Here is a 25,512-nt window from a genome sequence, read left to right as displayed (position 1 = left end):
AAGAGGCAGGTTCAGGAAGCCTGAACCTGCCTCTAGACCAGGAAATGCTTCTTTATTTTGCAACTGGCACATCATATGTTTGGGATAGTTTGTTCTCAAACACAAATACTTGGTCTTTTGCTGTCATTTTTCTTGGAATACATTTTGTTAACACCGAGTGGGTTTTATTTTAAGAAATAACATTTCCTCAGATGGGTACCAGTAAAAATCTGCAGCCTTAAGGTCTGAAGTGGTGTATAGGTGTTGTGCTAACAAGATCTTTGCACTATAATGTAGCTCCTCAGCCCCATAACACTTCTATTGCCAGATATGTTATCAGGTTCTTGCACAAGAGGGAGAAAAAAAGATTTTGCCAGTTCTCTATTAACTGCAATAATGACTGTTTTCAGCCTGGTTTTTTTCTAGTTAAGGGAATAATTATTGGAAACCAGGAACCAGGAATGAAAAATGTCCTGTTCTCATCCCCTGGCTTGTTGGGCTATTGTTCTGTTTTGGTTTACTAGCTCAAGCAGAGTTTTAAGACATGTAGTAGACACCGTCTAGAGAACCTCCTGACCTATATAGGCAGTATCAGTACAGAATAGGATAGAGAAAGCTTTTGCTATCTTTGGTTCCCAGTCTGAGAACATGGAAGTCTTTAATGTCTAGCCCAAAGTCTTACGTGGCAGAGAGCAGCAGGAGACATGTTCTATACCCTTGCATTTTTTTTCCAATGCCTACACTTTTTCATGTGCTTTACACTTATCCCATGTGTGCGTGCTGCAGGCAAGGGATTTCCAGATGCACTCCATGTTGTTTCAACTCTTCATTTCCGCGTAGAAATAGGTCAGAACAATGTCAGTGTCTCCATGGGGGAGAAAACATACCCTAAATGTGCCCTGGAGAAGATTGAGCCCTTGCAGAGACCAGGAATGTAATCGACAGATGCTGTGCATCTCTGTGCGGCAGGCAGGTGAACTTCAGTGGCTCCCCAGCCTTGATGGAAGATCAGTCAGGTTAAAAAGTAAAAGGTATCCAGAGGCTGATCTTGAAGTCCTGAGCAGGCATTGCTCTCCTGGAGGTCACACTCTGCAAACCTGCACCCCAACAGAGGTGTATCAGCTAAGCCAACGGGAGCAAGAGCAGCTTTGTCCTGAAGCCTCCATGAGCTTTTTTTCTTTTTCAAAGAGAAACCTTCAAAATGTACATATTGCATTTCACATGTAAATACTGCAGAGAGAACCCAAGTGTTTTTGCACTCTGACACTCTGATATCTCACATATGCCTCTTCTCCATTAAAAAACCACAAATATGGCAAGTATGGTAAATTCTGAATTTTCACAGGAAAAATTAATCCAATAATAAACAAAATAATAAACAAAACTGTTTATTCCTGATTGCTGGAAGATCCAGGCCCTGGGAAATGAAGTGGTTTGCTTGGTGTTTATGGAGAGGCTCTAACACAGAGCCAGGAGGTGAACAGCACCCCAGCCTGCTGCATATCCACAAGACTACTTCTTGGAAAACAGTCCATTTGAGCACCACAGCTATTGCAGTATGTCTAATGCTGAGAGGGTTTTGTCAGTAATTCATGACTTGCCGGGATCTGCCAACTGCTTAGATATCCAGGTACTGCAAAAATGCAGCAAGCAGCAATATCAGGGTTAACTTCACTTCCTCAGTGGGCTGTGTTTTGTCTGGGCTCTGAAACCTAGAGATAAATATGCAAGCTTGCAATCTGCCCTGGGATTTCAGTGTTCCTGGCTGTAATGAGGAACAGAGATTTTTTGCTTTATTTAAGTGTGATTCCCGGAAGAGGTGACCGGAGTTCCCAGAGGAGCTTAAATCTATCTCCTTGGCCTTGGAGGGCAGGGCTGTGCTGGAGCCGGTGTTTGTGCTGCGGTGGAGCAGGATGGTGAATGTGGGGTGGAAGGAGACAAACATGAAGCTATGGGAGGTCAGTGCTGTGTGATCCTGTGGCCAGGGATGATGGCAGCAGCCCTGATTGCTGCACCCTGTGCTGGGGATGCTGTTTCATGGCCATCTCTCTCTGGACCCCTTGTGGTCAAGGGCATCTGGATGATGCTCTGGACTGGGACAAAGGGAGTTGTTCCATACACTAGCACACCTCATGGCTGTGCCTAAATTTCTCCAGACCACAGTTTGCGAGGTACCTGACTGATGAAACAGGTAAATGGCTGTCCAAAAACCCCAGTACTTTATCTAGGGTCACTCTGTAAATCTGTACCAGAAACTGGAAAAAAATACCAACAAAACCACACTGTTTTTTATATATGTGTGTATGTGTATATATATATATATATATATATATATAACCTCGCCTTCACCATCTATCAAATTAGGCTGTATGCCATTTAATATCCAAGTCTGTCAACTCTGGCTGCTAGAGAAGACTCCTAATTTAGGTGGCACCACCACAGTCAAGGATCTTCCTTGTGTCTGGGTGTCTGGCAGCCCAGTCTGTCCAGTGTCCATAAGTCCCTGTCACCTGGAGGTAACAAAATGCTGTTGTGTCACACTATTTAATTCCCTCAATTTACCTGAAAGCTATTCAGGCATTGTTAGTGCTTGTGGGGAGACCCAAGCTTCCCTCTGGCTCTGCAGACACGAGGAGGACCAGCAGCATCAGTCTGCTGCGTGCTGGGGATGTTGTGTCAGTTGAGTCCTGCACCTCACTGGAGGTGGGCAAGATCTCTCAAACAGCCAAGCAGAACAGGGTCTTCAGCCTTAGGCGAGCTGGCACGGAGCTGTAGGAAGCAGAACTCATCTTCTAGTGGTGCTTTTAGAGGCAAATATTTGCACTTGCAATTTATACACCCCTGTTTTAGGTTGTTCCTGAGTATGCCCAGCATAAAATAATGAGTTTCCTGCTCTTCAGTGCCAGATGTTTTTGTTTCCTGGAGTGGTTCAGCAGCAATGATTCTGTTGTTTTCCAGAATGAGATGCTGAGTTAAAATAGAGCTTTGAGCAAAGAGATCCTGATGTTGTTTTGCCAGGGTGACCTCAAGCTTGGCAGAGCCGAGAGTGGGAGGGATGGAAGCTTCTGCCATTCCCGTCTACCTTTGGGAAAAATCTGCTTGTTCCTGATCTGGGAAAAACTGCATGACAGCAGCGTGGCTTTGAGTGCTGTGGACACCCCCTGCACTCAGCAGGTTCCCACCTCACTGACTGCTCCTGCTGGCCATGCCAACACTGCTGGTTTATGGGAATGAGGCAGTTTCATAATTGAGGGTAAATCTGTCTGTCTGAAAAGGATGCTCTTGGGTGTCCCTTGGGCTACCTTGAGTGGGGCCAGTTCTGCACCAGCTGGCTGGACTGGGAAACTGAGCAAAGCTGGAGCAGGGCTGTGGGTTAGTTTGGGGCCAGATCTATCTTTTGATTGAGCTCAGCACTGGCCCAGGGTGCTGTGGTGAGGCAAGAGGGGGAGCCCCAGCGGTGGGGCAGAGGAGGGAGGAAGGCAAGAGGTCTGGTTGAGAGGGTGTCGTGCTCTCCATGCCCCGTCTGCTGGGACACAGAGCAAGGACAGTGAATGGTCCTTTCTCAGTGAAAACACTGAGAAAAGTTGATTGGAGAAGAAATAGAGACAGAAGATGCGGGAAGAAGGCCAGAGAAAAGGAATATTAGGAGAGACAGAAGGACGTAGGAGACTGGTCTGGGGAGTGGTGATGGGTGGGTATGGACAGGAATTGTCAGGAAGAAGCAGCTTAAAGAAACTCAAAAAGTTTAAGAAGGTGAGAGGAGGAAAATACAGACGGATTGTAGAGGAGCTGTGGAGGACAAGGAAAGGCTGCTGCAGCAGCATAGCTGTGACAATCAAAGCTTGTTTCTTGCTAGAATCTGAAACAGTTTCTAATCCCAGAATCTCAGCTCTTTTCTGCCGTCTAGCTGTCAGACTTGTTGAGCAAGTGTGTCTGTCCGTCACTGTACTGGCACAGCAGCACACAGTCCTTTCCTAGGAAGTGTGTGTTCCCTGTTGTTGCTCTCCTCTCTCCCTGAAGCTGTTTGTGAGACCCCAGCCATGCTGGGACTGTGGAGGCTGCTCCAGTTCCAGCAGATGAATTTGCTTCCAATGATAGTTTTCTTTGTTTGTAAAATGTAGGTAGTTGCCTTAAAACCAGAAACTTTTTCATTTGAAGAATTTTTACTAGAAAATGAAACTCTCAGAAGTCAGAGAATTCTGAATTTTTGTGTCTAAAATCTATCCTTCCTATATGTTCACAATACAGTCTTGCAGATCATACTTGCAGGTCAGCAATGACAAAGGCAGATGTTTCTTCTCCAGCCTTCTCAGATCAGAGTACTGAGGTGGTGGGTGAGGAATCTGGGGTCTCAGTCTGGTCCTACACACGTTTTTACCTGCATTGTCTCTATTCTGCATTTCACTTGTGAATGAGAGGTAGAGTGGGAAGAACAAGTCGTTCGGGGAAAGACTCCATTGTTGCATCTCAAAAGGCTGATGATAACTTGTACATAAAGGCCACTGCACTTCTTGGCCGTAGAGGCACCCTGTATCTCATGTGTTGGGGCAGATCTGGCTGGAAAATGTGTGGAAGGGTGTGCTGGAAAGAAGGCAGGGGTGAGAAAAGCTTAAATCTGTGTAAGGGCTGTCGTGACCATCAAACTGCAGGCTGGCTGACATCTCCTGTCATTTGAACTTAAATTCCCTCCCTGTGTGTTCGTTTCCCACTGAGGTACTGAGAAGAAAGATGAGAAGAGGTGAAGGCTTTAGATGTCTCTCACAAGCTGTTGGAGCAAGTGACTGTCTTCCTGCTCACCCACCTCTGCTTGTTTGTTAATTGAGAGGAGTGAGATGGGAGAGCTGGTGGGGAGGCAGGGTATGTACTTATTGCTGCTGCTCTTACACCTGGTGGAAAGGGCTGCCCATTTGTGAGAATGAAAGTGGCTGGTGGCACTGGTGGCCATTATGGAGCTGTTGAAATTGGTGGGTCCTTCCCTTTCTCAACATATTCAGAGCAACAGAGCCGGTGAAGGGTCTGGAGCACAAGTCTGACGAGGATTAGTTGAGGGAGCTGGGGGTGTTTAGTCTGCAGTAAAAGAGTCTCAGGGGTTGCTTATCACTCTCTACAACTGCCTGAAAGGAGGGTGTAGCAAAGTGAGGGTCTGTCTATTCTCCCAGGCAACCAGTGACAGGATAATAGGAAATGGCCTCAAGCTGTGCCAGGGGAGCTTCAGGTTGCATATCAGGAAGAATTTCTTCACTGAAAGGGTGATTAACGTTGGAACAGGCTGCCCAGAGAGGTGGGGAGTTGCTATCCCTGGAAGCGTTCAAAAAATGACTGGACGTGTCTCATAGTGTCATTTGTTTGAATTCAGGATATCTGCTTTTGAAATCTCAGAAACACATCTCAAACATGGAGAAGTATGTATTTCAGGGTGAAAATCCTGTTGGAGGGGAGATGGGAAAGGGGGATAGATCAGGTCTGGCTGTGGTAGCTGCTGGGAAGCTGTTGAGGACAGCTGTGTTTCCTGAACATGCAGCTCCCCTGGCCTTGAGCCCTTGGGAAATCCGCCTGGGAAGTCATAATAATCCGCTGGCACTAGGAGGGGTGCAGTGTGTGTGCCAGAGCAGTCGAGGTCTGTGCCATCTGCAGAAGTGTTCCAGGAGGGACTGTGCAGTGAAGCCAAGTGCGATCGCCAGCCTGAGCACTCGAGCACTGAGTATTTCCTTGCTGCATTGCCAAGGTGGGGACTGTGTTGATGAGAAGAGGTGCTGCCTTTTGGCAGGTCTCTTCCTGGTAGCAATAAGCTTGGGATACAAGAGGCTGAATTTATTTCTTTTGACAGATGCTTTGCTGCGGCAGTGTCTTACTCAGCCCATGGTGTGTGGGAATCTGCGTGGGAGAGCGACATGGTAAACAACCTGCTTTTTAAGGCTGTTGCAATTAGAGAACTCGTTAGCAAGCTGCCACAGGGAAATCTCAAAAGTGCCTGGGATCAGCTGTGTAATCAGAGCTGAGTATGCAGCTGGACCACTTGGGCTGGGTCTGTGCAGCTGTGGGGTGACCAGTCCACCAGGAGAACCCTGGTGTTGCAGGGTGGTGATTCAGGTGTTGGTCATCCTCCCTGGTGAACCCAAGGCCAAGTGCACCTCCAGGGCCTGGGGAAAAGCTGAGATATCGCACGGCAGCAGTCGGAGGCCCTGACAGGGGAAAAAATGGGAGTGTTTAACTTATTCTAGTTAATTAGCTCTCCCAGTTAATTTATTCCTGACTAGATTCCAGTTGTGCTGTGGGTTACAGTTTGCCTTCTCATGGAGAGGTGCAGTGCCCCTGGAGAGGAAGGTATGAGGTTTCATCCTAGGGGTGGCTGTGTCGAGGAACGTGGTTGCTGTTTGTGGAAATGCTGCAAAACTTTGGGTGCCTCTGGGCGCAAGCTGCTCGATACTCCCATTTCAACTTGCCTTCTGTTCATCCTGGTTTCTTTGTGTGTTTTGTCTCGTGTTGCATAAAGAGTATTTTCCTGCTCCTCCTTTCTTTGAGACAGATGTTAAGCCCGTGTCTCTAGAAAATTGCAGTGCCTGAACAAAAAGGTGGGAATTTTAAGGGGATTTAGTTGAGTGTAAGACCTTGAGTGGAGACCCTTGTTTTACTACCAAAGTGGCCAGCTTTAATTCCAAAGCTGGCCACATGGCCCAAAAGAAGAGCATCCACTTAAAAATAGCTTTCAAGTGCACCTGGTTAAAAATAGGTTTAACCTGGATCTCGTGCTTCCCTGTGTGGGCAGGGCCTCCTAATAGCATGTTGTGATACCTACTAGGGAACCACCTACGAGCATGTGAGTTGCTGATGGTTGCAACAGGCCAGAGCCCCGAGGCATTGGGAGCAGGGAAGGGTTCAGGATCTCCCTGCTCTTTGCCCATGCTGACAATTCTGCTTTTCTCAAGGATTTTGCACAAGTGATGGGAGCTTGGACTTATAAATGCTGTCACACTCTGTTGCTGCTACTTCTGCCAGCATAGTTTGAAATCTTCTAAATCTTACGGCATGGAGGGTTTCTGGTGCATGAATTAATCATGGAAAAGATCAAAGTTGCTTTGTTAGTTTTCCTGTTTTTAATGAATAATGTATTTAAATGGTTTCCTTCCCTGGTAAATCACATCTCAACATTTTTATCTTGAGTGTAATAGGTAGGAAGGACTAACAGGAGATTTTACAATGGAAATTCGCTTGCCTAAGCACAGGGAAATAATAATGATTATGATTGTAAGGAGAGGAGAGGAGGGAGAGGAATGGGTTTGTTAAGGCTCTAATGAGCAATGCAGTAAGAAGTATAAGCTACTAGTATTATTTGCACATCTTAAGGTAAGGAGGAGAATTGTACCTATCTTATGATAAAATTGAGACTGCCTTTAGCTGAGGAGGGGAGATGATTATTCTGTTTCTCACTGTTTGTGCATGTCAACTTAAAATTTGAATCATAGGGCTTTTCTGTGGGGTTTTGGGATTTTTTTTGGTGTTTGGTTGTTTTTGGTGTTGGGGTTTTGTTTTTCTTTTTGTTCTTACCTAGGTCAATGTGACAGGAGTGGGTTATGGAGTAGTTGAAATATGAGTAGTTCTGAGATGGTAGGGAGGGGACTCCATTGTGAGAGGGGAACAGTAGGTTGGGGGTGACTTTTAGACTCTGTTTTTGCTGGAAAACCATGTTCAGCTACAGTCAGAGGGAAGCAGCTGTCTGTTATCTCACTGGATATGACTGGACTAATTTACCTTGCATGGGTATCATGTGTCTCCTGCTTTGTATGGGACAGGTATGAGATGGCTTTCCAGTCACAGTGCCAGTGCAGGGCTCTGATGGGCTCAGTTCAGTGCTCAGGTTTCTCCTGTCTCCCTCAAATCCCTCTTCTACTTTTTAAATAAAATCCTTCTCTTCTGGAATATCCTCTCTGTGCAAGCTGAGACAGTTCTCTGCCGTTGTCACCCCAGCCTGGTCTTTCTGGCAAACAGAAGTGTCCCAAGGTTGCCATCTCCAAATGAATGCAGAAACTTGCAGAGATGGAATGGTAAAATGGAGCTCAGGTAAAACCTTCCTTGCTCTTGACAGAGAGACAAGCACAGGGTGACAAATGGGGCTGTCCCCTTCCTTCTGTCAGTGTGGTGTGCCTGTACATAGAAGGAAGAGGGAAGTGCAGGGAAGTGACTGTTGCCTTCATGCACACCCTCCTTGTCATCCAGCAGCATTTATGCAGCCTGTGGCCTGGAAAGCACAAATGGGGCTGGCATGCAGTGGTCTCTGAGAACCTGGGGCATGGGGTTGCTCATGTCTGCTGAAATCTTTTGTTATCCTCTCTATCCCATTTGCTCAGTTCCTGGTTACTCAGTACAGAAATTAATGGAAAGGCTTTTCCATTCATGTTTTTCAGCCTTGTGCAATACCCTGCAGTGCCTTGTTCAGAGCTGTCAACATCCACAAGCAGACGTCTAAAAACAATTTTTCCCAGAAAAAGACCTGTAAAACCAGATGTGGAAAATAGTATTTTGTTTTGAGCTGCTCTGTGCACATCTAAAAACCTGTGTGGCAGTTGTGATTAAAACTCTGTACAGGATAACCTGTATGGGATTCATAACTGATTGGTAGACTCGAAGTGGCAGCAGAATACTCGTTTTCAGTTTCTCAAGCTGCCTTCTTTATGCTCTCTCATGTTCTCTCAGAACTCATGCAAACAGATAAAAAGCTCTTTCAGGCCCAGCACTGGGCTCTACCCTCTGCTTTGCAGCCCTCTCCCCTCCTGCATACGTGGATGGCTCCCAGCAGCCACATACTGGTCACTCCAGCTCTGCAGTGCTGGAACTTCTCTACCCAAGTGCAAAAGACTGAAGAAAACCGAAAAAGTGCTGAACCCCAGTCCCATGCTGGTGAGGAGAAGGTTGGGTTAGCAGTGATGGAGGGAGCAGAGCTGTACCTGGTAAGCCTGGGAAACACAGAGACATGTCCTGTCAGCTTTTTTGTCTCACCTACTGGTGCCACCAGAGCTTTGGCATCATTGTGTAATTCTAGACATAAGCCTATAAGGGGATTTTGCAGCAATAGCTGAGCACTGTCATGCTCATCAGTATTGTTGTGTGAACTTCACTGGTCCTGTTCTCGCTGCTGCTGCCACACTGAAACGTCATCCTTCAGCCTCAGTCCTCAAAATGCTGCTAACTACTTAGAGCTGAATTCATGTCCTAGATCTGGCAAGAAAACAAGGAAGATGAATCTGCCTTACTTCAGCACTTGGATGAGAAACAGAAACCTTGCCTCCAGTGCACAGTTCTGTGTGATCCAGTGCAGGGATGATTACATGTTTGCTTTTCCAAGACTGATGATAAGGCTGTTTCATACTCATGAGTGGGGAAAGCTCTAATTTTTTGGTTTCAGAACATCGTTGTTCCTTCTTACTCTTTCAGACAGTATTTACAGGTATTTAAAAGATTTCAGACAGTATTTAAAAGATGAACTGCCCATTATTGTGGCTTTTCTGTGAAGTCCTTGAAGACAACATAGTGCTGCCTGCACTAGCTTTCTCTGGTCTTCATATAAAACTTTATTCAGTTTCAGAGGGCAAAATGGCATCTGGATCAAACATAAATCCCAGTCTGTGTTTGATATGCCACACGTTTGATTTGCAAGGAGCCTCTCCTGGGGTTGGAACTGATATGGTTTTGTGCACAGACTGGCAGAAGCAGCAGAAGGAAAAGAACTCTAACAGATGTGAAGTAGGAGAGAGAAACCCTCTGTGGTTAACTCTTTGTGGATGTGGCTGTTTCCCACTGGCTGATCCAAGTTACTTTTGAGGGAAATTGAAGAAAAACCTTGGTAATGGGATAGGCAAGGCTTTACTCTGCAACACTAATACTAAGGGGAGCAGAATAGTCAGCAATGGAAATACCGCTTTGGGTTGTAGCTTTTAAATCCTATTCCCTTTTCAGAGTCAGGCTGTCAGCTTCTTCTTTAATGCTGTGTTGTGTGTATAATGTTTTAATTAGCAAGGCTTCCCATGGTTTTGACCATCCACAGGATCATGGTGGTAAACCTCCTGATTAAAAGACACCAAACCTTAGTAAGGGATTTTTGTCATAACATACGTGTTTTCCAGCCTGGAAAATAAACATCTGGGTTTAGCCTCAGTTTACATTCAGTAGATGTGAGGAAGCCCACTGTTAGGTAAATATTGAGAGAACACCTACATACTGTTGGCTGGAGGGGGCAGGGGTGTGAATTTGTTTACTTGATCTGGTTTGTATATTCATTTCCTAAAACATCTACTACATCTCACTGTTAGGGCTTGGGCTAGATGAGCATTTAGCGTGATCTGAGATTGTTGTTCAGTGCTTGTGAGAGGTGAGGGATCTCTCAATCCACTAGCTTGCTTTTTTACAATCCAGTAAGGTCAATGTTTGGGCTCTGCTCTGTGCTTTTATATCACTCAGTGCAAGGGGAGCTTGCTTGCAGTGCTCCCAGGGGAGCACAGGAAAACATGTGTACTGTTCCTGGCACTAATAAAAGAAAAGCTTAATTAAATTTTAATCTACTAGCATTATTGCTTTAAGGCTTTTTACATTGCTTTTTTTAAAATATCTTTATTCCTTTCAAAGAAAAATCCCACTGATTCATACAGGAGTGTAACACTAGACATTGTCATGTGTCAGGAGGTACCTGGATGACCTTTGCTGTGCCGGTGTTACAGCAGCAGTCGATAGCACGGCAGCAAGATTGATTTCCAATAGATGGGACCTGGGAGGCTTTAACTACTTGAGGCAAATAGTTCCACACACACACACACCTCACTTCATCCTGCAGCTCTTCCTCTTGTTTTTCTGCTGTAGTTACTGCCGCTGCTGTAAGGATTTTCCTGAAATAACCCTCCGGAATAGAAAATGGGAGGGAGAGAAATGGGGGGGATCTCTGACTGGGAAGGGCAGGATCAGGTAAGCTCAGGGGACAGGTGGGGTGATATTAGAGGCTTCAGAGTGGGTGAGGATGTGCTAGTGCTTGCACATGTCCTCAGACGACTCGGTGGGTTATTTATTCTCCTCTCTCTCTGCGTGTATAATTTCCACTGCCATACACACGTGTTCAGCATGAGTGGAGAGGAGGAAAGAGGAAGAGGCTTTTCAGTATTGAACTTTGTAGCTACTTTTGCACATAACCAGTCACAGTATATCCCTCATAGTTACAGATGTCCAAATTTAACCACGGATGTGGAAACTCCCTTCACTGAGCAATTACTTGTCTACTTTTATAGCAGTATTTGGACATTCATTTGAACCATTCACGGTGGTTGTTGCTTTACCAGAGATTAGAGGCTTTTAAAAGTCTAGGTCTCTTAAAGTAGTCTAGGATGGCTTTGTTTTGTAAAATGCTCTCTGTGTACAGAAGGAAAATATATATCCTATAGGAAATTGGCCAGAATGCAAAATATGAGCGGGAAAAATGTCTCTGATAGCTTTGTATTCTCTGACACCAAAGGTGAGAGGCACAAGGGGCTGCTGTATTGGCCAGCCTGTCATAGAATCAGAGTGGTTTGGGTTGGAAGGGACCTTAAAGATCATCTCGTTCCAACCCCCCTTCCCTGGGCAGGGACACCTTCCACTAGACCAGGTTGCTCCAAGCCCATCAACCTGGCCTTGAACACTTCCAGGGATGGGGCTTCCACAGTTTCTCTGGGCAACCTGTGCCAGTTGCCTCAGCACCCTCGCAATAAAGAATTTCTTCCTAATATGCCATCTAAACCTACTCTTTTTCAGTTTGAAGCCATTCCCCCTTTATCCTATGACTCTATACCCTTGTAAACAGTCCCTCTTCATATTTCTTGTAGGCGCCCTTCAGGTACTGAAAGGCTGCAGTAAGGTCGCCCCAGAGCCTCTTCTCCAGGCTGAACGATACGAATTCTCTCAGCCTTTCCGCCAGCAGACTTCGGTGCTGTGTTGGTGGATGGTTTCTGCAGCCTCTCCCTCAGCAGTGCTGGGACCTGTTTAACAGATGTGACGGGTGTGAGCTGAGGAACTGCCTTCCTGGTGACTGGAGAGGGTGGTGGTTGGGAGGAAGGAGGTTTTGGTAGCGATATGTTCCACCGTTTCAAAATCACTTGCACCTTGTTGAAGGGCTGAACCTTCCTGCTCCACGGTGTGGTGTGTGGGATGCATGAATGCCCAAGCCCTCAGAGAGAGGGATTTATTCTGTGGGATGGGGTTGTATATGTAGATCCACTAGATCACATGGTGGGTGGTCTCCTGAAGGACACCTGGGCCTGAGGTATGGCTGAGGTTGTACTGGGCTCTCCCTCCCCTTTCCACTTAAGCCAGCACCAGGAAATGGGAAAAGTAGTGCCCAAAAGAGTTGGTTGCATATGAAAAGTAATCCTTGCTGAAGTCACTCTCCTGCTTAGTAACACTTAGATTTATTGTAATGTAATGTGAAGTGAACATAATCACAGGTGAGGATCACCTGGAAGATGTGCAGCATCTGGACAAAGTTAGCAGGGGAACACAGCTGAGTGGCATGAGGAAATGTGAAATTCGAGTAATGTTTGAAGTATGAGTTATGCTTTTAGTAAAGAAAAAAACCCACCTTGTAGCATGTGTTTTAATGAAAAGTGGGTCAGTAAGAGAGAACCTGTTGTCCTATGTGAGATGTTGCTGGCTGGAGAACAGGAGGTGGAGGCCAAGTGCAGCTCAGAGGAGAAGGCTCTAGGCTGGCCATGGGTGTGATCCACCAGTACAGGCAGCATGGAGACTTCTGCTGCCCATGAAAAAGCGGCTGTCAATTTTCTGTTTCCATGAACTGTTCCAAAGTTGCAGTGTGTCTGAAGCCAGGCAAACCACAGGGATGCACAGCAGTGGCTTTGCAGGCCACGTCCAAGTGTCCCCTTTTCTTGGTGCAAAGGATTGATTTTCTCTTGGCTGTGTGTGGGCTCTGCGGCATGAGAGAGCACCAGGGAGGTGATCACCCCATGCTGGTCCTTGATGGGAACCGTAACACACAGAAACTGCATGAGCTAAATTGGGAACACATTCTCTTAAACTCTGCTAAATGTGAGTGCAGGAACTTAAAGGGCATCAGCTGTTGGGCTTCTAATGGAGCAGCTGGTATGAAGCAAGCTGGTAACTGGATTCCTTCTTTAGGTGCTTTATTTACATGCTCACCACGCACTCAGAGACTCTGTGCTTCCCTTTCCATGCCTCAGAAGTTCTCCTGTACATGCTGAACACCAGTACAGGATACTTTTCCAGTTGAGGTATTTGGCCCTTATCTAGGAAAACAAGAAAAAAGCTGCTTGCTTAAACCTAGATCAAAGAGATGTTCTCTTGAATTTGAAGTTGGGCAAATTCTGTAATACTGTAATGAATATTTTTATTGTTATTATTTTTTTAATTCTCATGTGAAGTTGCAGGAGGCTCTGGCTCAGCGAAGCAACTGGCTCTTGATTTCCCTTTTGGGGAAGAGGGATGGTCTGGTTGACCTCTTGAAGTTCTTCTCAGGCATGTTTCCTATGGTAGATAACGGGGCTGTTGAACTTGTGCAATAATTGAATGTTTGAAAGGAATATTAAACTCTGCAAATCAGCTCTCGCTTCTAGAGATCAAAATGACAGCTCGTGTGTGGGAAAGAGGCAAATTATCTCCCAGCTGCAAGGTTCCTTCATCTTGCTGTCATGTGTTTCTGGTTGCCCACTGACAGAAGCAGGATGCTGAATTAGGTGGATCAATGTTCTGACTCAATCTGGCAATTCCTGTGGTCCCCTGAATCCCGTTGACCTCAGTGGGAATTAAACACATGTTTAAGCACTTCCCTAGAAAGGCAGGCTCTTCTGTGCCAGTCCCTGCCCAACTGCTTGGAGCAGAGAGCAGGTCTTTGTTAAGTGCTTGGATTACCCTCACCACATCCTTTTTTTGCGTGTATGTTTTAGTGGGAAAATCCTAATCTATAGCACGTGCTTCCGTTTTAAAAATAAATCCAAGCTGTCCTGAAGTCAAACCGTGCTCCATGTCGCAGTTGTGCCATCGTGTAGGGGGTTTCCATTAGTGCCTGTGGAGGGGACGAACCCACGAAAGGCTGGGAGAGCACAGCAGAAAAAAAACTCCTTGAAGCTCTAGGGCTGGCTTTGTTTCTAAACCTGTGTGGCAAGAGCACAGAGAGGAATACGGCCCCTTGAAGTGGCTGCGTTCAGTACTGACAGGATGGTTTCCCTTATCTCCACTCCTACAAAGAGGACTGGAAAATATGCCTGTGATGTGGGACTCCTGCATTTCAAGCCTTGATCAGGTTGACAGCTTTTCCTCTGTTTTTCCCCTCCGGCAGTTAATCAGCAAAGTTAGTTGAAAGCAGGGAATTGCTCTGCCCCCTTTTTGTGGGTGGATAAGCGGGATGGTGACAGCTGTGTTTGGGTTCTGCTGCCCATCCACCGCTCCGGGATGATCCGACGGGTGGGAAGTTTGCAGACTGCCCGTCCCTTCCTGTGTCATTATACCCATGCAGAGGGTTTGGCAAGAGCTGGGTTTTGTCTTGCATCCAGTCCAGGCTCAAAGCAGGAGTCCTGAGTACACACGTTGGTGCAATCACCTCCAGCAGACTCCGGTGTGTGTCCCCAGAATGCCCTTTTTTCCAGGGCCTTTACTTCGCAAAGCAACTGAATTGAAAACCACAGAGTGCATTTCTTTCCTCTGAGGCAAGTGTGCCCCAGATGAGGCTTTGATCTGGGAAGCTCAGCTGAGCCTGACCTGGTCTGTGTGAGGGTCCCAGAGACCAGCTGGCTGGGATGTGCGTGTCAGATGGCTGCTGCCAAATGGGAGTGGCTTTCTTGATCTAGAGCTCAGTTCTGCCTTTTGAGAGTCACTTGTTTTGTGTAAATTGAGCTTTGCTAGGAAATTGTTATATGGCTGAACTAAACCCGGTAAAAAATTAAATTATACTGATAGATAATTAAATTGTGATATTAAATTGTGCCAGGAGAGGTCTAGTCTGAACATTAGGAAGCATTTCTTTACCAAGAGGTTGGTCAGACACTGGAACAGCCTTCCTAGAAAGGTGATCAGTGCCCCCAGCCTGTCAGTGTTTAAGAGGCATTTGAACAATGCTCTTAAAATATATTAATTTTTGGTCCGTTCTGAAGTAGTCAGGCAGTTGGACTAGATGATTGTTGTGGGTCCCTTACAATTGAATAGTCTGTTCTTTTCTAAAATTACAGTAAATTTTGGGACAATTCAGATTTGAATGTCAGCAGTTCCTGGCTCCCTGCTTTCCAGAACTGTAAAATATTATCTAACTTTGGAAAATGAGCACTTTAAAGAAAACTGAGTGTGGCACATATGAAACGACTAACAGTCCTTGAAAAAATAGCCTGTTTTTTTTTATATAATACAGGAAGCAAAAGTGCTGCAAATGGTGATACAGAAATGTAGCCTGAGAATACCAAAGGTATAACACTGTTCACCAAGCAAGGCGCTGCTTTGGCTCAGCAGGTGGGGTGCTGGTCATTTGGTCACATGTAGTCATGTTTTCAGGATTTATTGCCCAAAAAGCTGTGAGTTATAACAACTCATTAGCCTTAAGCTTCCAATCTGTCTACAGTTTGTGAATTAATAGGTTAGTGACATGTCTCAATATAGGAGAGGAATGAGAGGAAGATAGGAAAAGGCAGTTATTTCTACATGAAAAATGTACTTTTGAGCTAAAAGGTCCTTTGCAATTACCTTCTGTACCTGTCTCAGATGCTATCCTTGTTCTAGACCATGATCTCCCAACTTCTAAACTGGAGATGCAATTATGGCTTTTGAAAGCATTTTATCATAGAACCACAGAATGGTCTGGGTTGGAAGGAACCCTAAAGATCATCCAGTTCCAACCCCCTGCCATGGGAAGCAAGACTTTCCACTAGACCAGATTGCTCCATGCCCTGTCCAACCTGGTCTTGAACACTTCCAGAGATGGTGTATCCACAGCTTCTCTGGACAACCCATGCTAATGCCTCACCGCCCTCACAGTCATTACTTTCTTCAAAATATTCAATCTAAACATACTGTCTTTCAGTTTAAATCCATTCCCCCTTGTCCTATCACTCCACGCCCTTGTAAAAAGTTCCTCTCCAGCTCTCTTGTAGCCCCTTTAGGCACTGAAAGGGGCTCTAATGTCTTCCCAGAGCCTCCTCCTCTCCAAGCTGAACAATCCCAGCTCTCTCAGCCTGTCTCCATAGCAGAGGTGCTCCAGCCCTTGCATCATCTCTGTGGCCTCCTCTGGACTTGCTTCAGCAGTTCCATGTTCTCCTTATGCTGGGGACCTGAGTTGAACAGCATGGCAAAAACAGGAGTTTGTGTGATGATGTTAATGTTTTGTTGCCCTGTTGTTTTTTTTTTTTTTTTTTTACTTCCTACCCCCTGCACAGGGACTCTCCAGAGGGATCGGATTTTTAAGAACCTCACTCGGAAGCGCCAGCGGGCGATGCGAAGGCGGGTGCACCAGGTGAACGGGCACAAGTTCATGGCCACCTACCTGCGACAGCCAACGTACTGCTCACACTGCAGGGAGTTCATCTGGTAAGGACGGCTCAAACAGGGTGTTTTGGAGCCTCCCATCCCTGGGGACCAACATGCAACCCCCAGTCCTGAACCGGTCACCCGGCACTTTACCCAGGGCCACCAATGTGACACCCCTTGACCATCGGGTTTAGGAGGGCACGTTTGTGCTGCAAACTGGAGTCTACTGGAGAGAGGCCAGAGGGGATGTGAATCTTGGATGCTGGCAACAGAATGGGGTGGTGTGGGGATGAGGCAGTGTTCCTGCCTTGTAACCACAGATATTGTTTCAAGGAGGAAAAAAGTAACTGGGGCAACTGAAGAAAGACCTCAGATATTAACTGGAGTGGAACATTGAGATTGCACTGAGGAAAAAAACAGTTGCTTGAAATTTTAGAGAAAACTCCTGAGAACAGAAAAACCATCAGAGGTGTGAGGTGTGGGGTGATGCACGTGGGGGAGTAGGCAGAGCAGGGAGAAAAAGGTAGATATGTCTCAAAAGAACATGGAGTGGGAGAGATAATAACAGAGCGTGGGCTGCTGGGATCTGTCTAATATGTGTGGTGTGTGTTGTAATGAAGTGAGGTATTTGAGAAATTAGAATGAGGGGGAATAAGGGGAATACAGGCATGTTGGCAGCCTGCCCTGTAAGCCATGGCCTGTGCAGTGCTTTCCTGTGCTCTCACACCCCTGTGCTGGATTGCACCATTACTGCTGGGCGGTTTTGCCTTGGGATCTGATCGTTTGGGATCCTCTTGCATTTTGGCTCTCTCTTCTGTAAACAGCCTGCAAGATGACTGTCTTTCTGATGCTAAATTATGGTCGTGTTTTCTTTTGAACAGGGGCGTGTTTGGGAAGCAGGGATATCAGTGCCAAGGTAAGATGCTCCACTCCTGCAGTGTGTGTGTGTGTAGGATGTGCTGTTTCGGGAGCGCTTTCCCATGCTGCTGGGACATCCTGCAGTTACAAGCTTCTCTGAAGTCACCACTCCTCTTCCTCCCCAGCCAGCCAAAACTGTGCATTTGAGCATCTGTCAGGCTCGCATGCATGCAGGAGTGACCACTGACATTCCTGCAAACACGTGGGGATCTGGTTGCTGTTTCATCCTGTGCAGATCCACTGAGTTGCTGACTGCATGCAGCACCCAACTAGGCTTGAGGCACCCAGGGTCCCTTCAGGACAGTGTTCAGGGGGTATTGTGACACAAAGTGCCCTACTGGAATGACCACCCTCTTCCTTTCTCTCCCTATGAAGTTCAAATGAAGTAAAATTAGGGATTTTGTGAATTCAAAGGGCAGTTTGTGGGCTGACACAGCACTTTTGTCTGAATGCATGGTTTGGCTGAATGGCTGTGTAGACGTATGTGGTGCTTGTTTGCATTTAATTATTGTTTTGCCTCTCCCTTTTTTTGCCTTTTCCTCTCCCTTTTTCCCAGAATTACCTGCTTCACAGGTGTGTGGTCATTGATTATAGCCTTCTAATGCAGCCTGTTTCTCGTGCAATATAACAGGGCATTGGTGTCCTCATATGAAAGGAAGCTGCATGTAAACAAAATGGATATACTGCATAAAATATCTGGGTGGAAGTGAATGTTATTGGTAGCCCTTCATGAATGAAAGCTTAAAGCAACAAACAGAATAGTGTGAGGCCCTGAAAAATATCTGCCATTTGCAGTTGCCACTACAAAAATCTCCTTATGCAGACAGTGGCTGCTGGTCTTAGTGATGTCTACAGCACACGCTGGGTTATGGAATGAAGGAATCCAAGTTGATTCCAGCCAAGCCGTCTTCAGACTTGGAGAGAACCTCACTCAGATTTAGGGCTGATTAACCCTCTTGATGGGGACTAACTAACTGGCCTAGACACTGCCCCATTCTGCTGCAGTTATCCAGCTTCCCAGATCCAAGCGTTGCACTGAGCCTCGGGGACAAACTAACCTGGGCAGGATGCACTTGGATACCCAACCTAAGAGGCACTATGCCACTGAGATGCAGGGATGATTCTGGGTATCTCAGACCTGTGTTCTCTAAGATGGGGTTTGTGTGTTGTGTGAAACACTCTTCACTGGATAATTATTTCAACAGCATTCTTTTAGTTCATTTGAGAAATTACACTGTTGTTTCTGTGTGCATCACCCATATTTTTTATAGGCAGCTTTTTATAGGCTGTATGAATGACCCAGTGCAGGATTTCTGTTGCAGTGGGTTAAAGATACATCTCCAGATCTGTTAAGAGATTTTGTTAATTCTAAGACACCGATTTTTCAGTTATTTTTCACGTCTTTACTGTGTGCTGTTGATACAGCTAAACCTTAAAGAACCCAGCCTGTGGGTTGATGTGTTCTGAGTCTTTCAAGAGCTCTTTTCAGCATGCCTCTTTTATTTCCTAGTATGCACCTGTGTTGTACACAAGCGCTGCCACCACCTAATTGTTACAGCTTGCACGTGCCAAAACAATACTAACAAGACCGATCTTAAGGTAAAGTCATGCTGGTAATTTTGGGTCATCGTGCTTTGTCTGGGGTTGTCAGGGTTGCTGGGGTTGCCCTGTAACAGACTTTACTCTGTGTTATCATGTTTTACCCTATGTTATTCATGGATTTAAAAGTGGGAAAGAATGTTAGTGACATGTAAAGGCCAAACAATGTCATCCAGTTGTTCCTTTGTCGATGCCAATAACTGTTTGGACTAGCATATGGTTTAGGAAGTTAGAGTGTCTTCATTGGAAGACATCAAAGAATAGCAAATCCACTGTTTTCCATGGTAATTTTCTTGCCTGATTAACTGTGGTGCAATCAAAATTTGGTGCCTGTTTCTTGATGTGGGTTTCTCTGGCCAACCACTGGTCTTTGTTATGCCTATTTTTTCTTTTCTAGTAACCTAAAGTGCCCATTTAGTCATTGCTCCACACCTTTGGCCTGTATGTTGTAACAAAGAACCCTTGCATAACTTGTGTTTCTGAAGGTTTTCTTTCTTGCTAGTTCTGGCTGTATTTGATGGGAGTAACATCTCCACCTAAAACTGCTCTGTGCGTTGCGTGTCTCATTTCTGTAACTGGAAATTGTTTAATAACTGTTTGAGGAAAAATCAAGTAAAATCTATTTATTCATGAGGCAGCCCTGTGTTTTGTGCCATGCAATTGCCTTTGTTTGTTATTTCTTGCCTGCAAACTGCTGAGCTGAACTTCTTAAGACAACCCCATGACAAGCCAGATCAAAATAAGTTAAAATGCCTAAGGGTAAAGTGCAATTTAAATAGTGGGTGTCCTTGCCCCTCTCTCAGGATTATGAAGGGTTTATAAGACATTTAAGCTACTTTAAAAGAAGCCAAAGGTGAGGAGGCACTGTTCACTTTAAACTTGTTGTTCCAGTCACACCCCTGACTTTTCTTTATGGAGCTGTGTGTTCCTCCTCAGCCTTCCAGGATCTGAATGTTGAAAAACAAAGTCAAAAGTGATGAATTTGCTAAATGGGGGCTGGTTTCTTCAGGCGATGGAACATTTTTAAAGGTGTCTTTGAGATCTGAATGATTTACAGTCGGAAAAGAACAAGGTTAAAAAGGGGGTGAGAGCAAGTGATAAAATGAAATGTGTGGCTGAAAGGAAAGCCTGTTAATAACAAGGACGGTGAGAAGAGGATTGAGAATTTTAGGAGGAGGTGCAAAAGCTATTCTATATTAAATTTAATAAAATCAACAGTTTGACCTAAAGTTACATTTTTGCACATAGTGTGCAAGTCGATAATTTGAAAACTGTGTGGTTACAAACTACTGTTGCTCACACGGCAGTGGGGTTGGCTTGTGATGAGGTAATCCACACTTCTAATTCTAACTTGGCTTTAAGAATTTAGGGTCTAGACAACCCTAATTTTAAAATCTGCTTTGCCAGGTAGTCCAGCCAAGGAGAGCAGGGCTGGCTCACAGCAGATGACGCTGGTCATTCAGTGTTCACTTGCAGTAAACCTCAGTGAGATGATGGGTCAGGACATTTTCTGACTTGGAATTATTTCCTTAGTTTTGCACTGAAATGTCTGTATGTACATGAACATCATCTTATATATATGTATTTGAATTTTAAACCTGTGCTTCTCTTCTGGTGCCTCAGGTGACCGAACAGAGGTTTGGAATCAACATTCCTCATAAGTTCAGCGTCCACAACTACAAAGTCCCGACGTTCTGTGACCACTGCGGGTCCTTGCTCTGGGGAATCATGCGACAGGGTCTACAGTGTAAAAGTGAGCAGCTTCTCACTGTTGCCTTTTCACAAAATACATTTATTTTTAGACTTCCGATGCACCGTGTGGGCTTGATTTGTGCAACCTTGAAGAGAAAGCTGAGCAATGAATATTCATCTTTGTAAGAGTTAAAAAAACCTCCGATCTACTTTTTAATCTCGGGCTGCCAGAAGGACTCTACTTTGCACTCTCAGCACAGCTTTGTTTAACTTGCATTATTAAAAATATTCTGCTTCCTGGATTCATATTTTCCCTTTACCTGAAGGTTTTTCCTCAGCTAATGAGATAAGGCAATGAAAAGGCATCCGAGGGGAAAAAGAGGGCATTGCTTTAGGCTGACTACCCTGTCTGTTAATTGATGACAAAGCACGTCCTGGCGTTATGTTTTTGTTTCAGTGATACAGACTGTAAAATCCTAACAGTCTCCATTTGCCTTAATCTCCCACAAGAGGGTGCATGTGTGCCCATGAGTTAATGCAAGAATGATTTTTGCTTCCCACTGAGCACTGTCTTTCAAATTAGATACCTGAAAATGCAGGGAATGTTTGTTGCAGATTCTGTGACATCGTAAATACTAACTGTACCTACAGGCATAGCCACAATGGTAGTTATGTACCTAAAAAATACAAGCTTACGAATTGCTTCAGGCAATGTGGCATCCTACTTGGAGAGTTTGGGGTCTATTCCTGATTTTCAGGATTTTATTCTCTTGTGAGAGTCCTAATTTTGCTTCTACTCAGATCAATGACAAAAATCCCTCTAGTTTAAAGATATGCTAATCTGGATCTACCCTGTATTTCCTGAAGCAGAACTGCAAAATTATTTCTCAGCAGTAAATCCCTCCAAGTTGTTTAAATTGTTCCTTTGCTTTTGCTTTCCATCCCTCCCATCACCCGTGTCAGTCTGTAAAATGAACGTCCACATCCGATGCCAAGCAAACGTTGCTCCAAACTGTGGAGTGAACTCAGCAGAGCTTGCTAAAACCTTGGCATGCATGGGTCTGCAACCAGGAAGCATTTCCCCAAATTCGGTGAGTCTTTTTCTTTTAGCTTTTTCCTCCTCTATTTAAAACATTTACAGCGGAGTCTGTATATGGGTGCAGAGACTTCAGTTAGGACAGATGGTGTTGGGTGGTGGAATGCAGGAGTAGGTTGTTACTGTCTGTGGCTTGTGGCAAAGGCTTCACCTGGGAAATGGATGCTTGATATCCAGGTTTACCCTGGTGCAGCCTTTAATCTATAGGTGTTGCTTTGCTATATGTTTATGTTTCACAGTGCTGTGACTCCATTCACTCTTTTATCTGTTTGTCGTGAATGAGAGAAGAATAAGGCCCCTAAATAATTAGTGGTCAATATAATTCATGCCATACATTTTTTCACTTTCACTGCAAGCAAAAATGCTCTGTCTGCGTGTGTGGCTTGTGGCAGAGCAAAACAAGAGCTCAGCAAGAGACCTAGTTCTCTTCCCAGCTTCATCACTGTTTTTCTGAGTGTTCTTTGGGAAGCCGTTTCACTCTTCACTGCAGTAACTCTGGCTAAAAATCTGTGGTCCCTGTCAACACAATATCTTTTGAGAAACCTGGTCTAATGGAAGGTATCCCTGCCCGTGGCAGAAAGCTTGGAATTAGATGATCTTTAAGGTCTTTTCCAAGCCAAACCATTCTATGATTCTGTGATCTCTGGTCTTAGGTGTCTTGAGACATGGTCCTTGTGAGATTGTTGCCAGGGTTGGGATGTAGCCATACAGATTTTATCTGTACAATTCCTGCTTGTCAGCACTTAAGGCATCCTAAAAATCCAGCTAGTGTATATCTGAATCTGTTCATGGAGTTTAAGACACACTGTAAGAACTTCAGTGAAAGTGCTGGTAATGGAAATCAGAGCTGTCATTTGATAACAGGTCGGTTTTCATCATGTTTCCTTTGTGAGCAGTTTTGAAAAGTGAGTTTGCTTGAGACCACTGATACCCATAATAAAACATTGGTCTATTTATATTTATTTGACCGAAAAAGAAAACATTAAAACCCAAAAGATAATTCCCAGTTGTGGTAAATCTTGTAATACAGTTAGTCAGCTATATTGATCAACCACATCATGCTGTATCAGCCTAACATGCTCATTAGGCCGTGCTGCCCCTTTGGATTTCAGTTAGTTCATAGCAGACTGTCTTATCTTCACTCTTCCTCCTGTAGCAGTTCAGGGGGACAGTTATCCTGGGAGTTACCGGGAAACAAAAGTCCCACACCCCCTTCTCAGTTCTGCAAAAATCAGCACTTGTTAACGTTTGTTGTTTGCATCATCTGCACATCAAAAGGAGATGAAACCAGAAAAAAAATAAAAAATCTGTGTTTGGTGTTTAACGATCTCTTCTTGTTATTTCTGAGCTGAAAGCTCCAGGAAAGTGTGTGCTGTAAGCACAGCCCTCTGAATGGCTTTATGCTGAATGAGAGTAGATTTAGATTAGATCTTTGGAAGAAATTCTTGACTGTGAGAGTGGTGAAGCACAGGTTGCCCAGAGAAGCTGTGGGTGCCCCATCCCTAGAAGTGTTCAAGGCCAGGCTGGATGGAGCTTTGAGCAACCTGGTCTAGTGGAAGGTGTCCCTGCCCATAGCAGTTGGAAGAAGATGATCTTTAAGGTTCCTTCTGGCTCAAACCATTCTATCGTTCTATGAATGCTCTTGGTCCTTTCCCTATGGTGACAAGTCTCCTGTGCAGGAGGAACTTTGCTGTACACCGAAGTAGTCACAAGATGGAGCTCACGAAGTCCATGCGAGTTTGTTCAGACTAATAAACTGAATAAGAGTGCTCATTTGTATGCATGCACATACCTGGAGAGCTGTGAACTGAGGGCACTGGAGGCTGACTTGATCTTTGTGTACTTCAGAATTACAGAGCTCTAGAAATGTATGCTAACACTGGTACGATTCACTGGTACAATTCCTGAATATGCAGCACCTCACTGCTGGTGTGGGAATGAACAGCTTTCCATTGAATTTACAGCTGTGGGGGAAGCCAGCAGCCCAGATGTGGGAAAGAAACATGTTTTGAACTTTGGGTCCTGCTAAACTGGGCTTTGAGTAAGAGTCTTAAAACTGGGTAGAAACCTGAGAAATTCAGATGAAATCTGCTCTGGTTCTAGGTCTCACCAGCACTTCACCTACTGCAGAAGTTATGGAGTTCTCCTTGCTCTGCTGTTAGATAGGGAGTGAGGATGGAGAGAGTCAGATTTGCCTCTTGGATCTGCTGGGCAATGGGTTTACAACTCGAAATGCCCAGGTTAGGAGCTGGTGTTGATATCTCAGCACATCCCTGAGCAGTGCTGAGTTTGGCCTGTCACACATGGCAGCTCTGTGGGATGGTGGTACCAACACAACTTTCTGTTCCAGTGGCCATACAGTGCCCCTGAACAGGTCTCAAATGCCCATGTTGGTGGGTTGACCATCTGTGAGCACCTCTGAGTCAGAAGTACCATTTCTATGCAGACTGATACTTCTGTGATTCTGTGATTCTTTGCTTTCTTCCACAGAAACTGGTTTCGAGATCTACATTGAGACATCAGGGAAAAGGCAGCCTGAAGGATGGCAACAACGTTAGTGAGAGTTCAGAGAGCAAACTTGGGATCAAAGACTTGACCTTCCTTCGTGTATTGGGAAAGGGAAGCTTTGGAAAGGTGAGAGTTATTCGTGGCTCTTTTGTGGGAAACCACATTCCTTATTTAAGAAACTCCAAGGTAGGTGAAGTTATTTCATAACATGGCACACAGGCTGTCCAGTGGTACTCCAGTGTAAGTACTAAGTGGTACCTCCTTTGTCCAACAAAGCTCATCACAGAGAGCAGGGAGAAAAGGGGAAGAGAAAGAAAGTTGACAGCAAAGTTAAGAAGTGAATATCACAGAAAAGAAAGAAGTTAGCACCTGAAGGAACAGCTGCATGCCAGGGCCCATACCAAGAATTGCAAGTGTGTGTGTGTTAGCACTCGTTTGGGCAGCATTTCTCGGAGCATGTAAAGACTTCTCCTTTAAAGGAAATAAGACAGTGGTTTCAAGTGTGGTGAGATGGGGGTTTTGTTTCTCTGCTTTGCCACAAAGCTGATTTGAAATGGTGCGTTTGGGTTTGATGACTGAGGAGGGAATTGGGATGAATGGCACTGCCCAGTGAGTTTTTCCTGGCACAGTGGGTGACCTTCGACCAGCTGTCCCTGTGCCAGACATTGGAGCAACGTGTGTGGGTATTTCTGTCCAGAGAAGCCTGCTGCAGGCAGTAGCATGTGTCATTGATATTACACTGATGCCCAGACTAACAGGCTGACTCACTTTCATCCACAAGCCTGGTCATGAGATGACTGACCTTTCCAGTGTGAGAAGGTGCGAGAGGCTCTGTGTTGCTCAGAGACCGAGGGCTCCACCCTTGTCACTCACCCTCCCCTTTGGTTTAGGTGATGCTTGCCAAGATGAAAGAGAGTGGGCAGCTCTATGCAGTGAAGGTGTTGAAGAAGGACGTCATTCTCCAGGACGATGATGTTGAATGCACCATGACTGAGAAACGCATCCTTTCCTTAGCAAGGAACCACCCATTCCTCACCAAGCTCTACTGTTGCTTCCAGACTGCTGTAAGTATAGCCCAGGGAGTGGACAACCTTTCTCCGGACACTGGCTGGCATGAGGCACTCTGCTGTATATTTGGCCCCTGGCCCATTATAAATGTCTGCCTTAGACCCAGGAGAAACCTCTCTGCTCAAGGGTGAACAGAGCACTCTGCTGTATTCCACCTC

At 45.3% G+C, this 25,512-nt stretch overlaps 1 protein-coding gene across 1 annotated transcript in view; it reads left to right on the top strand.

The window, feature by feature from the left end:
* The window catches only part of PRKCH (protein kinase C eta), a 118,986-nt gene that overhangs the window by 32,786 nt on the left and 60,688 nt on the right, over window positions 1–25,512 (top strand). The window contains exons 3-9 of the mRNA XM_027716633.2: window positions 16,383–16,533; window positions 17,355–17,389; window positions 18,902–18,990; window positions 20,614–20,743; window positions 21,646–21,773; window positions 24,269–24,412; window positions 25,177–25,350. Of these exons, the coding sequence (XP_027572434.1) occupies window positions 16,383–16,533; window positions 17,355–17,389; window positions 18,902–18,990; window positions 20,614–20,743; window positions 21,646–21,773; window positions 24,269–24,412; window positions 25,177–25,350 (851 nt within the window). The remainder of the gene's footprint in view (window positions 1–16,382; window positions 16,534–17,354; window positions 17,390–18,901; window positions 18,991–20,613; window positions 20,744–21,645; window positions 21,774–24,268; window positions 24,413–25,176; window positions 25,351–25,512) is intronic.

Source organism: Pipra filicauda, unplaced genomic scaffold (assembly GCF_003945595.2).
Source record: "Pipra filicauda isolate LSUMZ 115617 unplaced genomic scaffold, ASM394559v2 scaffold151_size3305965_pilon, whole genome shotgun sequence".
Lineage (NCBI taxonomy): Eukaryota > Metazoa > Chordata > Aves > Passeriformes > Pipridae > Pipra > Pipra filicauda.
The sequence above is the reverse complement of the archived record's forward strand: the minus strand, read 5'-3'. Positions and strand labels throughout refer to the sequence as shown.